Source organism: Monomorium pharaonis, chromosome 11 (genome assembly GCF_013373865.1).
Source record: "Monomorium pharaonis isolate MP-MQ-018 chromosome 11, ASM1337386v2, whole genome shotgun sequence".
In the NCBI taxonomy this organism is placed as follows: domain Eukaryota; kingdom Metazoa; phylum Arthropoda; class Insecta; order Hymenoptera; family Formicidae; genus Monomorium; species Monomorium pharaonis.
Genome location: NC_050477.1, coordinates 10,343,734 through 10,360,436, shown reverse-complemented (window position 1 = coordinate 10,360,436; position 16,703 = coordinate 10,343,734). Strand labels below are relative to the sequence as shown.

Sequence of the window (16,703 nt, the reverse complement as noted above, 5' to 3'; positions counted from 1 at the left end):
TCTCTCTCTCTCTCTCTCTCTCTCGCGAACGATATATAATTCTCGTTTGATTGTCTTTTCGGGGCGGATTGCGCACCGCCGCTCCGCCGCGACGAATATATAAACGTAAAATGAATAATGGAGGGCTGCGCGCATTAATCGCGCCAGTGATATCGGCACGAGGGGGAGGAGGAGGATCCGCGCTGTGTACCATTTTCTAATTGTGCCCGTCGTTACACGCATCTCGGCCGTTGTTAATTACGTTCTCTCCGCCGGCGAGAGAATTCGGGAATCCGCCGCGAATCCGGCGAATGCGGATCTCCCCTTTCCGCGCGGCAAAAAGATCCTCGATAACGAGCGGATTTTTTAAATTACATTCGCACGCCGTCAAACGTCAGCGCGAGAGGCGATTAATTAATTTATGCTAACAGTTCAATTTTTTTACGTGATCCTTGGACACGCAAATGCGTATCAAGGATGCCACTGCGCTTTTCGTTTTTAACTGCCCTTGCAAAGTTCCTGAATGACGCATCAATCTGGACGAGAGAGGCGTTTTTTGGATGCTTTTTAAAATTAATTAGATATGAGAAATGTATTTCTCATTTAATTAAACAAACGTTTTGATTTAATTGTCATCGACGTTACAAGTTAGAGCGTGCAGTTGAGAAGGATGCGACGCCAGGATCGTTTGTTTAACTACTAATTGAAAAATGATATTAAGAATTAAGGGGGGATGAAGCTCTTGCTTTCATAGCTTCTTAACATTATTTAAATTTCGATTTCTCTAGCTCGTCTTTTTTCGACGACGAATAAAATAGAAATAAAAAAATTATACTCTCTTCTACAGCGATCGATATGAAGATCTTTTTATTTCGCTGTTATACCACAAAATATCTCTCTTTCTCTCTCTTTCTTTTCCTTTTCGTTTGACATTTTCAAGCATCAGAAAGGGAAGATTCGTTCGAAGCGCACAGTCGCGTTCGTAGGAAAGACTCGGATCAATTACATAATGGTGCGGTTGAAACGGATGCTCTCCAACCGTGAGCGACCCCTCCGCGGCATCCCCCGCTTTCGGCCCCTTTTCGTAAAATGACTATAGAACAAAGGGTTGTGAGCCTCTTCTCTACGGGCTCGCAGTAATTATTATGCTCTTTGACGATCCCTCTGTCTGTCAACGTTAACGCCGCGGTGGAATCGATACTTGTAAAACTTTAATCGTTTCGCGTGCGCGTGCATCGATGAACGGACGGACGGGGTGGATGGACGCTGAATGGTGCGACACATCGCCGTGCCGGCCCCGCTATGTGAAGGCCTCCCCAATCCCACCCCCTCGGTTCGAATTCGCGGTAATCAAAAGCACACGACTCCGCGAAGAAACGGAACGACTTTCCGCTCTTTAAATGACCCTTAGGTTGCACCAATATTATTTTTGTTTTAAGCAGCTTAACCATATGGCTGTCTTTATCTTTCTCTCCAAATAAATAAAGACAGGCACATATTTAAGTCTCATCTAAAGTTAAATTGATGTTTGTGCAACCAAATCTTTAGACATTCGATATTTTATACAATATTTTTCCAAACAGTTTAAAATAAACTTAACCCATTAAATTCCAGGTAACCTCCTTTGAATACATTGAATGAAATGAATGAAAATATGAAACGGTAAAAGTTGCTGTACCATCTGATAGAAGACACTGTCTAATTTACATTTTATGTTATCGAAGATTTATTTTAAAAAAATACTATCCAAAAATAGAGAGTATATCAGTTAACTTTTCTCTATTGAATATCAATTGTTATTTAAAAGTTTCTATCAGAAACAGGATCTAAAACAGAAAAACCTCTTAAGACTTAGACTCGTTTGTATCAACGTAGATTAATTTTAATTTCGGTTTAACTTATTTGCTATCTCATTCTATTTCCAAAAATTAAAAAAAATAGAGTACCAAGATTAAAGTTAATCTACGCTGAAATGAGTCTTAATGGATTAAATACAGTCCCCAGACGATCAACACGAAAATCACTCAATGTTCACGTATCGTAAGATAATGTTGCACGTCTAGGAGCCGCTTTGCGTCTCCGCACATCTTTCCTTGTAATAATTTCAGCTTTGTAGCTTTATAGCGAAATAGCTTCGTTTTTCTTAACGACGACGAAGGGAACCGTAAAAACAAAAGTGCCACAAGGATTGAAACGGCGCGTGACATTTTTGAATAAGTAACGCACATCACTCCGTCATCAAATAAAACTGACAGCGATATACCGCGCACATTTCGAGCACTCTTTCTCTTACGCGGAACGGTACGTGAATAAACTTTTCGTAGGTATGTATAATCGAAGGATATCGAAGCTCATGATAATAAGGTTTCATCGATAAACCGAGAGAGGTGTATATCGTGGTATATATCTCTCATCTTAAGCGCCAATTTGCCGAACGGTGTACTGAATGTGGAAGCGATCTGATCGCTTGATACACCATGCGGAATCTACTGGATCTTCGCGATGTAATCTGACTCGTGACGTATTACGTATTCAGAGGTATTCCATCGACGATACGGATGTAATTGCTCAATGACCTAAACCTAAACTGAACCGCATGGAGAAATTATATTTGCGAACTGAAATGATGACATCTCGAGTATAACGTCAGAATTATATATTGTAGATGAAAAAATATGTATCCTCATCAATCAAATCGAAAAGAATCGAACAATTCCTTGACGAAGTCAAAGATCTATGTACTTGTTTAGAAATTATTCAATTATCTTAATAAGCTTTTTATAAAACAAGAGACTGTATAAATTATAAAATGTAAGCTTATTATACTGAAAAAAAATGGATATATATTTTAACTTACTTAATTAAATTCCTTTACTTCAAGTATTTATATATTTAACTTAGAAAGGAGGGAAATATTCTAATCGCGCGAAAGTGCAATTTTCCTCTTTTTTTTATATATATAAAAAAATGTCTACACATATTTTTCTTCACTTTTACACAGATTGGTGGTATAACTTGAAATGTTTATTAATATTTTCATGTTTTTTACCTTAGCTGACGTTTTTTAACTTAGCTGACATGATTTCTGAAAAAGTATTGAAACTTTTGACTTTAATTTATATACACACATAAAATACATGTCCAGCAAAAATTTTCTCTACATTTTTTTTTAAATACGTACAAATAAATATGTTAAAACGTAGAAGAATACGTGTAACAATTTTCTTTAAAAAATTCCTTAAAAGAAGCCACATATTTTACTCTTTATAGAATCTATAGACTAAAACTTAGACTTCCGTAAATACATGCATATTGGTTTTATTATCTGTATGCATATGTGTGTTAAATTGGAGAAATATAATTAAGTTGAAAAATTTGGTCATGTTAATAATTTTTTTTTAATTGATATATCATTACTTGTATAAACACTAAACAATAATATTTCCCATAACAACGCGATCGAATATCATTCCTTTAAATTGCATCACCACTCCTTCCTTTCTCTCTTTTCTTCTTGATGAGCTGTTCTTATAAAATAGATGAACGAAATCAGACGTCGCTGCCACAAACTGAGACCCTCGAGCATCTTCCCTTCTGATTGTATCGAATTATGCGAATCGCAAGGTTCGATGAGTTATCCTTCCGGACATTATTTCGATCGAACGAGGATCGAGTCGTCGATCCCAACCACCTTCGTGCGCGGTCTCATTATCCTGCGAAAAGTTCGTCATTTCCGTCGTTAGCGGCAGGGAACTCCTTCGCGCGGCGCAGAAATACTTTCCTCGTTAATCTTAATTTCGCCGCTTGGCAATATATACAATATATACACAGACGACACACTCTTGGCGTGCGCCACTGTAACCGCGGGAGAGCGTTAATGACACCGCGGATGTACGCAGGATGAATAACGTCGTGTACAACGAGAGTCCTTCCGTTGAGAATCGTCTACCGCTGCCGCCGCGGCTTCTTAATTTTCCTGCCTAATGTTCGAATTAATTTTCCGTTCGTCTTTTTCATTTATCGCATTCCGTTTTAAATAGGGACGTGACGTATTTTTGATAAATAACGATCGCCTGTGCGAGACGTATTTTCTTTCTTCATTTCTGTACGACAATGTTGTGAGAAGGCTTGAACAATTAAAAAAAAAGGACAAATAAGAGTTATTATAAAAATCAAATAGGAGTCGATATTAATAAAACGCAAAATACACAACTTTTAATATTAAAAGAAATTATTATAAACAAATTATTATTTTATATTAAAATAGTTGTGTTTCTGGTTTTGGGACACTGTTCGGGATCGCTACCGGAGATGGATAGAGCAAGGACACTCAAAGAGAGAGAAAAATCCTTTTTAAGTCCAACAAATATTTCTTCTTCGTATAAGCTAATGAGTTACAATGTCAATTGCTCTTTGCTCGGCAGTAAAGACCAGTACGCATTCAGCAACTCTTCCCTACACCGTTTTTTAGCCGGTTGCCGAACGGGCTCTTCCGAGTCCACGTACTTTTGGCTCCACTTGCTTAGACAGCAGATGCGGTCTAAGTAAAATTACAGTAATGTCGCAAGTGCTCGATATGTGCATTATAACAGGTACTTGCAATATCAATACTGCCCGGTAAACACTGATAATTGATCTGATAATGTGATAACCGGACGATTCCGTACGCGACACGTGTCATCCAACATCTTTATCGACAATTTTTAGAATAAATGTATCTCACTTACCCAACTTATTTGATAAGGCGGAAAATATTACGTGATAATAGCAACGAGATAAACATGCAACTTGTGAAATTTTCGGTTATTTAAACAAAAAGATCACAGAGAATAAAAATTGAAACAGTGCTATCTGGAGAGGAGATAGGAAGTAAGGAAAGTACAAACAAACAAATCTGTTGGGAAATTAAGCAAAATAGGAGGTAAGAAAAAGTGACCATCTGAAGAAGTTAAAAAATGCTTGATAACGTGGTTAGGTGTGAGCAAAATGTGATAGATAACATCGATTGGAGACGTGTGAAATTAATACTAGCTACTAGCTGTTAAAGAAAAGCTGACAAATGGAAATTGTGAGCCAGTCAGCAATGTCATATCTATGGACAGCGGAGTAATACACTTGAACCAGAATACAAGAGAGCACAAAGAATAAAAAAAAACTGAGAAACAAACGATAGATTATCTGAACAGAAAGCTATCGTTATATATAATAGCTTAACAAAAGTTAACAAAAGAAAACAGAATATAAATGAGATATGCAAACCAGCAGAAGAATTTTTGGAGAAGTTCAATAAATCAAGAAAGGTAAGAAGAGTGCCAATTAAAATTCAAGAATTAGTGGTCACTAGCGAAGATAAAAATAAAATGGAAGAAAGACAAAAACTGGAAAAAAGCATACTCAATTTAACTAAAAGAGTGGAACGGCTAGAGAGAAAAGAGGAGGAAAGAGAAGAAAGAGAGAAGAGAAACAACATCGTCACAAAAGAAGATGATATCCCAAGAGCGGAGACAATAGAAGAGACAAGACAGGATCCGCGAGGAAAGGCAACCAGAGATAGAAATGGAAATGAAAAAACACGACAAGAAAATTTATTAAAGGTAGGTTTTTGGAATGTAGCAGGAGTAAAAAATAGAATAAAAAATAGAATTCATTTTGAATTTATAAAAAAACTAGATGTAATAGGAATGATAGAGACGTGGATAAAAGACAACGACTGGGACACAGTCAAAGCAAAATTACCGGAGACTCACATATGGAAATACCGACCTGCAACGGAAGGACCTAGAGGAAGAGTTACAGGAGGAATTATAACAGGAGTAAGGAAGGAAATATCGGAAGATGAAATAACAAATGATATTCAAGAAAATGATATTCAAGAAAGAAGATTGAAAATAGACGACAAAATATGGCGAGTATTAACTGTATATAATAGAAATATGAATAAATTAAGAAAGAAATTAGAAGAAATGATAGAAGAACCAGAGACGACAAAATTAATAATAGGAGGGGATTTCAACGCAAGAATTGGTTTGAGCGGTAGCAGATGTGAAGAAGAAGCAGATAGAGGGAAAAGAACCTCAAAAGACAAGATAATCAATCCAAAAGGAAAAATCTTGCTACAAATGGTGGAACAAAGAGGATGGGACATTCTTAATGGAAATGTAGAAGGGGACGAAGGTGGAGAATTTACATGCGAAAGTTATTCGGTAATTGATTATGTAGTAACAAATTTAAAGATAAGGAACGAAATCAAACGTTTTGAAGTAGATCAAGAAATAAAATCAGACAAACATCATCCTATGATCGTCGAACTATATCGAGAGGAAATAAAAGAAAAGACACGGAGAGAAAAAAGAATATGGACGGAGGATGAAAAGATTCAATACAAAAAAATAAATATAAATTTCAAAAAAGAAGAAATTAATGAAATGATGGAGGAGATTATAGATAAAATAAACGAAGCAGAGAGTTTGATTGGAAGATGGAAAAAAGAACACAATAGCAACATAGAGAAGAAAAAAATAGTACAAGGAAAAGAAGAAATCGAAGAGATCACAGAAATAAAAGAGGAAAGTCAAGTATGGGCTTACATTAATAGGGAAAGAAAGAAAGAATTAGAAATTACAACAAAAATAACTATTGAAAAATGGAAAGATCATTTTATGGGCTTATTGGATGGAAAAGACACGTATATCGAAGTGGAAAAGGAAAAAGAAAAAGCGGAAGAAGAAGAAGAAGAAGCGAAACCAGAAGAACACCAGATAAGCGAAAACAAAGTAGAAGAGCAAATCAAAAGATTAAAGAAAAATAAAGCAGCAGAAGAAGATAATAAAGCTTGGATGTACGAACATCCAGACTTAGTCAAGAGGCTGACAACAATAATTAATAAAGTGTGGCATGGAGACGAATTGCCAAAAATATGGAAAACAGGAGTGATAACGCCAATTTTTAAAGAAGGAGATAAGGAAAATATCAAAAACTACAAAGAAATAACAGTATTAGACACAGTGTATAAAATATATGCAATGATTTTAAAACAAAAACTTGAAAGTGAAATAAAGAATAAAAATATTATACCGGAAACGCAGGAAGGATTTAGAAATATAAGGAGTATAATAAATAAAATCTTTATTATAAATTATATAGTAAACAGAGAAATAAAGAAGAGAAATGGAAAATTATATATCTTTTTTGCAAATCTGAGCGCAGCTTTCAATGCGGTAAACAGAGATAAACTAAAAGACATAATGCAAAAAACCGGTATAAGCATGCAACTAAGAAACAGAATTAATGAAATTTACAAGGAAACGATAAATGTAGTTAGAATAGGTGAAGAGAGGTCAGAAAGATTTTGGACGACGAAGGGAGTTAGACAAGGATGCCCACTGAGTTCTACGTTATTTACGTTATACATGGCGGATTTAGAGAAACATATAAAAAGTGAACAAGAAGGAGTTATGATAGGTAGCAAAAAAATTTGGTCATTAGCTTACAAGGATAATATAGTATTAATAGCGAAAAACTCTGAAGACTTGAAAAACATGATAACTAAAATCGAATCATATTTTAAAAAGAAAGAGCTAAAGTTAAATGTAGAAAAATCAAAAGTTTTAGTGTTTCAAAAAGATAACACTAAGAAGATTAAAGAGAATTGGATGTGGAGGAATAAAAAAATTGAAGAAGTTGACGAATTTAAATATTTAGGATTTTATTTTCAGAAAAACGGAGGCTACGAGGCACACATAAGAGAGACGGTTAAAAAAGCAATCATAGCAATGACACATTTATGGGAAATAGGACAAAAAAAATTTTAATATTTTAAAGAAAGAAGATTGATGAGAACAATATTCAATAGTTTAATAAAAAGTATTATATTATATGCAGCTGAAATTTGGGGTTGGATGGAAGTAAAAGATTTTGAGACAATTCAAAAGAGGTGTATTAAATGGACTTTCGGTTCTAACACTCCGGGATATATAACAGAGAATGAAAATGTTAAGAATGAAAATATTAAGATAGAAGCAGGGAAAAAAGCGGAAGAATTTGAAAAGAATTCAAGAAAAAAAACTCAAGAAACTGGTAACGATGAGATAATTTTGGAATGTTGGGAAGAAATTGACAAAAGAAAAGATAAACAAAAATCGAACTGGGAAAAAATGAGAGAAAATTATTATAAAGAGACAATATTTATTATTATGAAGCAGGAAATAGATAAGCTAACAAATATAATTAATAAAATGTGAATAAACGGCAGAAATAATTAATAAAGATTAGAAAAGGAAGAGTATGCAAAAAGACTAGAAAAAATAGACAGAGACGAACAAAAACAGGAAAGATATTTTTTTAAATGTAGACAAAATATAATAAATAAATGTATTTAAAAAATAAAAACAGATAAAAAACCTTCGTATATTTTAGCAGGGTATAAAAAAATCAATCAATAATAGTTAGATTTAGGTGCGGAAATGAGACATTAAGGAATAGATACTGGAAGAAAGCTGAGGAGAATAAATGTAAGTATGTCTAATAATTAAAAAGTAGAGACTTTAGAACACTTATTAAAAGAATGTACAGAATTACAAAGAGAAAAATTTTCTGTTAGAAAAATATTATAGATAGGAATAGGTACAAAATAGATGGTGGAGTGTCTGGAGGATGGGTGAGCGTCTCCTCTAGGAAAGAAGATGACCTATAAAATGCCTATCTTGAGATAGACCTCCATAACGAGGCGAGTATGGGCCGCCTCTGATAAGCCCGTCCTCTCCTCGGTTGTTCGGACCCGTTAGGTCTTCAAACCACCGAACTAGGAGAAGGTCACTCCGATTAAAAACCAAACAAAATAGATAATGGGCGACATCAAAACGATCTCCGTGGGATCGGATACCACGGACCGGCAGCGGGGTGTTCAAGGTCCTGACACATCGCGGTCGTCATCAAGCAAGGGACCACGACCTATGGCATCTGTAACGAGCGTGATATCAATATTTGAATTTGATGATAAAAATGATGCGGTATTTATGGAAAGAAGACCGTACACAATAAGAAATAAATCGAACAATTTTCAAGTGTAGGATGACACAGAATTTTTCCAACAATTTCATTTGAAAAGGAATGCAGTGCTCAAATCATTGCATGCAATTGAAGACCGATTGTTACTCTGGAACACGTATGTATTCTGTTGAAATAATAATGTTAATTTGTGAGAATATTATTATTTAACAAATAATTATAGAAATTTTTTAATGTAATTCTAGGTCATTAATACCGATTAACCAGTTGTTATTAACGTTGAGATATTATGCCACGGGAAAATTTTTGCGTACATGTGGTAATTTTAGTGAAGTAAGCATTAGTCTTGCTTCCCGAGTTATCGCAAAGGTATTCATGGTTATTGCTTGCTTATCAGCAACAATAATTAAAAATGCCTCAATGTAATAAGGAAATTCATGAAACGCAGTGGGTATTTTATAAAATGTACAAATTTCCAAGGGTAATTGGTTGCATCGATGGGACACATATTAAAATACAATCTTGTGGTAAGTTAAAATAACTTGAAATATAAATTGAAAACATTATATTTATCTCGTACAACACCGAAAGATTCCATAAATATAAAAATATAGATTTTACACTTATTGCAAAATTTAGAATTATTCATTTTAATCAATGATATTTATAACAAAAATTTTAGGAGATAAACACGCAGGAAAATTCCGAAATCGAAAAGGATTTTTTTCTTATACACAAATTGTTTGTGATCATAAAAAAATAAGAATTATAGACATTATGGCCAGATTCTGTTCGTGACGCAACAATTTTTCAACATAATCGATTGCGTAGAAGATCAAAGAAAGACAAATTTTATTTGGGAATATTACTTGGCAATAGGAGATATCCAATAAAAAAATATCTCCTTACTCCTCCTTTGCAACCAATTACTGCAACCAAAAACCGTTACAACAATGCTCATATACGAACGAGAAACATTGTTGAACGATTATTTGAAGTTTGGAAGCGTCAATTTCTAGTTCTAAGTTTAGGTATGGGAATTAAAATACAGACTGTGCAAGACATTATCGTAGCTGCAACAGTTCTACACAATATAGCCATAAATAATAATAATAAAGAACCCCCTGTATGTGAAGATTTGTCATATGAGGAAATTGAAAATAATGAAAATCAACTGGAAATCCAAATTGGAGACAATAATGTCAGACAATTAAGCACTCATCAATGAGTATTTCTAAAGGTAAATTTACACAAAAGTATTAATCAAATTTTAAACTAAAATATTTACTTAACAATAATTAAAAATATTGAACGAAAGATCTTTTATAAATAATTTACATTTGATTTCTTATAAGTAATATAAAATATCTATCATAACTTTTTGTTTCACATTTTTTTATACTTATAACTTCTTTGACACTTTTATTACACATATTTTTTTATAAATTACGAAACTAAAACCTGCCAAACAGTTTTCTAGGATGTACATGACAACATGGAGTCTGTTATTAATTACTGTAAATAAAAAAAGCAGTGATATCAGTTTAACAAATCCTACTATACTACAATCTTATATACTACATGATTGTATACTATAAATTGTATATTATATGTATGAATTATCACCAATATATTCCTACAAATCATTAGCAATATTAGCTTTGAGTTTCTGTAATTGTAGTCTTTTAATCAGCGAATCCAACTTTGAATTTTTCATTGTTAGTGTGTATGTAATAATATAAAAATAATATACATTGTGTATATAATAATATAAAATAATTAACCCTGGCAATAAGAATTTTTAAAAAGCTTAACACATAGCGAATTTTGCATTTCACCATCATACGTAATAACAAAAAAAAAAGAAACAAATTTCACTGATAAATTTAAGAGCAAGCGAGAGAAGTATATACTATCATCCTATATACGCGGAAGAAAGCAGCCACCTGAAGCCCCCGACTTTTCAACAAATGTATTTTTAAAAAGAGGGTATTGCATTTCGCTACTTTCTCTCTCTCTCTCTTTCTCCCGTCTCCTATACATATACACACACATAAGTATATCCGAGTGGAGTAATGCCTCGGTACTCGTGGCCCGAGCAAAATCTCAGCCCGCAGGAATGACAATAGACTGTCAGATAATGAATCCCCACTGTCACCCCCTGTACCCCGTCGCGCGTTCTAAACCCTCAATCTACCGTGTTCCCTTTCGACATTTCCCTCTCCCCCGTTCGGCTCTCCTGTCGCCCTCGTTTCTCCTTCCCTCCCACGCTTATCTTTCTCTGCAACAGCGATGGATTCGAGAAAGTCGCGTTTTATACCGAAGAACAACTTTTTACTTTCAATGTAAATGCAAGGCGCAACTACCCCATTGTGCAGGATCATCTATTACGGCAATTAATTACTCGAGAAGGAAAAGATCAACGGATTAATTTTATATCGAGAGTATCCAGCTTTGTGTCCAGATTTATAATCTTTTTATTACGATCAGTTTGCAACGGTGTAGCTTAATTTTAACTCGCTTTAATTTACTTTTCTTTTCCTAATTCTAAGAATTAGAACTAGAAAAATAATTAAACCAAGTTTAAAATTAAACTACATTAGTGCAAGTGAATCTTAATAAAGTACTATCTTTATAAAAATGTAATATCCTTATAATTCATATAAAAATGTACTAAGCAGTATTAAATTGCCAGTAATTGTTATTTATTTTAAGTATTAAAAGTACTAACAGCAGTACTTTTAATATTAAAAATGAGTCTTAATGGTCAATTTAATACTGTCCAATAGTATATTTTTATAAGGGTAGTGCTTGTGTGATTGCAAAGTGTACAAAATAAGTTATAAATTGTTTATAAAAGCATATATCTCTTGTGAAGAGAATATTCTCTAAATATAAATCATCGCGTGCGTTTATTTAATTATCCCTCTGTTCTATATTTCTTAAATGTTGTATACATCGGCGGAAGCCATGTCGCAAATTAAGTGGCAGTTATATCTGTCGCTGAACGCATCCCTCGTACTTGCCACCCTCTGTAACAAACACGACTATGATCGAGTAGGCGAAGCGTCCACTTAGCGCTAATGCCCCTTTTATTGGTCAAGATCTCGGTTGGAACAGACGAGGACACGCGCTTGCACGGATCGCCGACACGCATCGAACAAAATTCAACCATCGCATTAGCCTCTTTGACGTAATCGTCGTGATTTTCGTGATTGATTCATTAAGCGTTTGCTCGTTAGATTACTTTACGTTAAAGATTAAGGACGCTCCTACAAAACAAATATACGCAGGAAAATATTTTCCAGTTTCCACTAAAAAAAAGCAGTTACTCAATTTTTAGTTTTCTTTCTTTTTGAGTTATTTTTTAAGGATTATTAAAAAAAATATTTTCTTGATAATATATTTTTAAAATATACTTATTTACTTGAAATAGAAAAATATATATATTTTAAATTATTTTTTAAAAAATAAAGTAAATTACTTATTTTAAATATTTCATAAGTTTATGCCTGCAAATTGATCATAAGTTTATTATAAACAAATTTATTCAAAATATATTTTAAATTCTAATAGCAAATTTTGAAAATTGTAAAGATTTTTCTATTTCAAGTAAATAAGTATATTTTAAAAATATATTATTACTACATTTAAATATATATGCAAAATTTAAGCATAATTCTCTTATTGATATTTAAAAGTTATTTAACTTTTTACTTATTCTTAATTTTTATATTAAATCGCATTTCGTTTGTTTAACAATTTAATAAGAAAGTAACATTACAAATTAAATCAAATTTTTTATATGCACTATAAAAAAACTCTAATACTTATTTATGCAAAAGTTTATTTGAATCCATGTACTCGTTTAAAATTTATATAAAAACAACTGAAACAAAATAAGATTATTTTTTTAAAAGCTATATCAGTTAAAGCTATTATAAGCCAAATTTTTCGTTTTCTCTTTTACAGTTAATTTCAAGATATTCAGGTATTTGTGTGAAACAGAGAACTTTTTGTCGATAATTAGGAAAATAAAAAATAAACTTAAAAAGCCTGTAGTTTTTAAATTTGAATAACTTTTTTAGTAGGTATTGTAAAGCCAAAACATCCTTAAATCTAGTTTCTATCATTCTGGTAAAACAATCAAAAATAAAACAAGTCACCTTTTGAACGAAGCGCAATTCATAATTTACGTAAATCTAACGCGGAATACGAAAATTCTCTTTTTTACATGTACTGGAGAACGAATGGAGCAAAGCCATACAAAAAAGGGGGAGAAAAAAGGAAGAAAGAATCGGAACGTGAGGTGTAACGTATCGAACTGCATGTTGAAGTTGTCGGGAGCGAGCTCGAAAAAAATTCACGCGGAATAACTCGAGGCAGAAAAAGTGAACAAAAAAATTTCCATAAAAATGCGCAACCGCACGTATAATCCGGATGAAGCTTAGTATCGTAGCGAATGGGCGTAGCACCGCCCACTGGAATCGTTGAAAGGACTGAAAATTGGTAGATAGAGATGACGATGATTACGTAACGCAAAAACATAGCAAAATTATCTGAATTCGGAAATTAGTATCATATTACACTTATTAATAAAATTCATATATTTTTTCGAAAATCACAAGAAACTTTTAATTAAAATCTTTTTTAATTAAGTTTTACAATATCTAACAATGTTAACTTTATTCATAGCATTATAAACAATCTTAAATTTAAGAGTTGTTTTATATTTTTTTAAATACTATATAATAGTATAAAAAAGTATAACTTTTAATTAAATGTTCAATCATAAAGTGGGAATTAAACTTTAGTGTTTTTATTAAAATATATAATCTCATGTTATATTTTTGTGTATAAAAATACATATTAGATACGATAGAAAATTAAGAATTATTGACAAATTTATTTTTATGCAAATATAAAAATTCAATGATTTAGTAAAAATTATATTTGTTAAACAAAAAATTCTTTGCTCATTAACTGATGTTAAATTTATTATTATATAAACTAAATAAATATATATTAATACAAATGTAAAAATATGGAAAAAATAATAGTGATCAATGATTAACAAGAGTATTGTGTAGAATATATATTTTATTACAAAATATTTTAGGTAATTTATGTATATATATATATAGATGTGTTTTTGTGTTTGTGTGTGTGTGTGTGTGTGTGTGTGTGTGTGTGTGTGTGTGTGTGTGTGTGTGTGTGTGTGTGTGTGTGTGTGTGTGTAAATCCAACCAACATACATACATGTCCGTGTGTGTATGTGTATGTGTGAATATAAATATATATTTATATTCACACGGATGTGTATGTATGTTAATACGCAATTTGGAAGATAATACATTACAAAATTATTTCAGAAGAGTTTCAAATAAATATTATTTTCCAAAAGTTTCCTTTAATATTTTCAAAACTTCTGAAAAAACTCATCAAACTTATTGAGAAATGTGAAATGTAAGACATGCTTTACACTTTTACAAGAAACCAAAAAAATAAAAAAAAAATAAAAAATAAAAAGCTGTCAACGTAGGCTGCAATGCTATTTTCAAGATATACTTTCGCGGAACGATCGAGCTATATCTTAACTTCTGGTGTATCTTAAACTTATCCTTAACCAGCAAATACAACATACATTATATATGCAATAAGAATTTTAAAAAATTCGCTTTACAAATATGTTTCTTCTTTTCGTGTGTGGCTACTTAATCAATACGTATAATTAAAATTAATTGATCACAATGGTATACTTTCGTGAAAAACAAATTAGGCATTTTCACTGGCCGGCCTCTTCTTGTTCTAAAATATGCAAAAGATGCGGAGTAAATCTAAAATAGTCTAACACATTTAAAGAGAAATTGTTAAAACAAAAAACTTACAGTTTGTTTAGATGTTTTTACATCTACACTTGATGTACGTGTTTTAGATCTTTCCTGCTCCAGTTGAGCGTGTAAAGAAGCTACCTCGGACGTTAATTCATCCCGTATTTCTTGTAATTTCGCGACCTCGGCTAATACCGACGCTTTATCCTTCACTAAAAAAAAAAAGAGATAATTAAGAAAGAGACACATAACAAAGTGCATCTGATACACTAAACAAGTGACAAAAACATTTATGTAGAAACGTAACACTTACTCTCGCCATGCGATAATATCTGATAAAGCTTTTTATTTCTCTCCTTGACTTGCGTTAACTCTTCTTTCAGCGTATGCACCTCATTCTTCAACTGACTAATTATTTCATCACGGTTCTCAATCTCTACTCTTAACTGCGCGGCCGTTATATCATCGTCGATTTTATTTGCTCTGACTTTTAACAAGTCCTTTTCTTTTCCTTTTGTTATTTCCTCTTTCGTCTCCTTCTCTATCCTCTCAAAGAATTCCGGATCTATTTCTACAAAAGGACAAACATCAGTTAAAAAACAAATTTGTTTTCACATTGGTAATATAAATTTTTTTACTCCGTTCTCAAGCTATTTAATGGATTCGCACCTTTCGATTTGTCTGTGGGTTCATTTGTTAATGGAGCTACTGTAGTTGTATTCATTCCCATACTGTTAAACTCTTCCAATGACATAGTTGCCTTTTTCGACTTCTTGCCGGATTTCTTATTCTGTTCCTGTTCCTTTTCATTTTTCGCTACGCTAACTAATTGTTCCTCGTATGCCAATTTTGACAACAGAATAGCTTGATGTAATTCTTGCTCGTACGTTTCCTCGACAGCCTTAGGATAATCATAATTCAATATAAGATAAAAAAACAAAATTGTATATACATAGTTATGAAAAATACTACAAATAAACATAACATTTTTAATAATCTAAAAAATTGAAATTTAGATTATTCATTGTTAACTTGTAGCCAATTTGTTAAATAAGTAATTTAAAAATTGTGCATTTTTTGCTAGATAAGTAATAAAAAACTTAAAAATACTTTGTAACACTCATATTCGAACGTGCCAAATTGCAACAACAAAGTGTGAAAAGATCTTTCAATTTGACAAATAAATTTTACATAATCCAATGAAAATTTCATATTTTACCATAGTGTCCTTTTGCTTCCACTGCTCCCACTGCTGGTCATCGTTATTCGTTTTCTTCTTTTTTCCCTGAAATGAAGAAAAAAAAGAAAATAATATGTGCTCGCGTTGACATTGTAATTTAAAATGCCGCGATTTCCCGCCGCAACGTCGCATCCGGCCAGACGTTCTGCCGGCTAATCAAAAACAAAAACACGATGACGAACGTATCGGTCATACTTTGTTCTGCTTTTTCTTATTCGGCTGCTGTTGTTGCGGCGGCTGCTGCTGCTTCGACTTGTCGCCCTTGCTTTTGGCGTTGGTCTTGGCCGTCGTCGCGCTCTTCTGCGGCTTCTTCGGCTTGTAATCGTCGTCCTCGATGCTGAGAACGGCGAATCGCGATGGCACGGCGGTCGCCATTTTCCTACGCTTCAATAAGCGACGACGCACGTCGGAGTAATTGACGTCGCGACGACGACGACGACGACGAATCGACTTCCGGGGACGCGATCGGAGGAACGCGGCGGGAAATGCAACAGCGGTGGCTCCGACGTCGAGAACGCCAACGAAAAGAAGTGTATCGCGAAATGCTCGTAAAACTCGACCAATGCCGCCCGGGAAGTACCTCAAGTACCGGAGAAAAATTGAACGGCGCCGTCAGCGGTCAGACGACGACGTATACACCGGAAGCG

General features: G+C 33.2%; 2 protein-coding genes across 2 annotated transcripts; one reads left to right on the top strand and one right to left on the bottom strand.

Annotated features, from left to right (window-relative positions):
• Positions 1 to 5,482: 5,482 nt before the first annotated feature.
• Positions 5,483 to 8,489, top strand: LOC105829106 (retrovirus-related Pol polyprotein from type-1 retrotransposable element R2). Its single transcript, XM_028191343.2, has 2 exons — positions 5,483 to 5,573; positions 5,650 to 8,489. The coding sequence occupies exon 2, from the start codon at positions 5,661 to 5,663 to the stop codon at positions 7,788 to 7,790; it is 2,130 nt and encodes a 709-aa protein (XP_028047144.2). The 5' UTR covers positions 5,483 to 5,573; positions 5,650 to 5,660; the 3' UTR covers positions 7,791 to 8,489.
• A 5,886-nt stretch (positions 8,490 to 14,375) lies between these two features.
• On the bottom strand, positions 14,376 to 16,703 carry LOC105829119 (G kinase-anchoring protein 1). Its single transcript, XM_012667775.3, has 6 exons — positions 16,252 to 16,703; positions 16,036 to 16,101; positions 15,486 to 15,717; positions 15,130 to 15,387; positions 14,874 to 15,028; positions 14,376 to 14,793 (listed from the first exon to the last, which is right to left on the bottom strand). The coding sequence occupies exons 1-6, from the start codon at positions 16,429 to 16,431 to the stop codon at positions 14,761 to 14,763; spliced, it is 924 nt and encodes a 307-aa protein (XP_012523229.1). The 5' UTR covers positions 16,432 to 16,703; the 3' UTR covers positions 14,376 to 14,760.

Bases quoted from the DNA above. Each gene is read 5' to 3' on its own strand.
- LOC105829119 (XM_012667775.3), bottom strand. From the start codon at position 16,431: ATGGCGACCGCCGTGCCATCGCGATTCGCCGTTCTCAGCATCGAGGAC. The intron at 16,102-16,251 runs GTATGACCGATA...TCTTCATTTCAG, and splicing joins ATAAGAAAAAGCAGAACAAA to GGAAAAAAGAAGAAAACGAA. The intron at 15,029-15,129 runs GTAAGTGTTACG...TTTTTTTTTTAG, and splicing joins GATATTATCGCATGGCGAGA to TGAAGGATAAAGCGTCGGTA.
- LOC105829106 (XM_028191343.2), top strand. From the start codon at position 5,661: ATGATAGAGACGTGGATAAAAGACAACGACTGGGACACAGTCAAAGCA.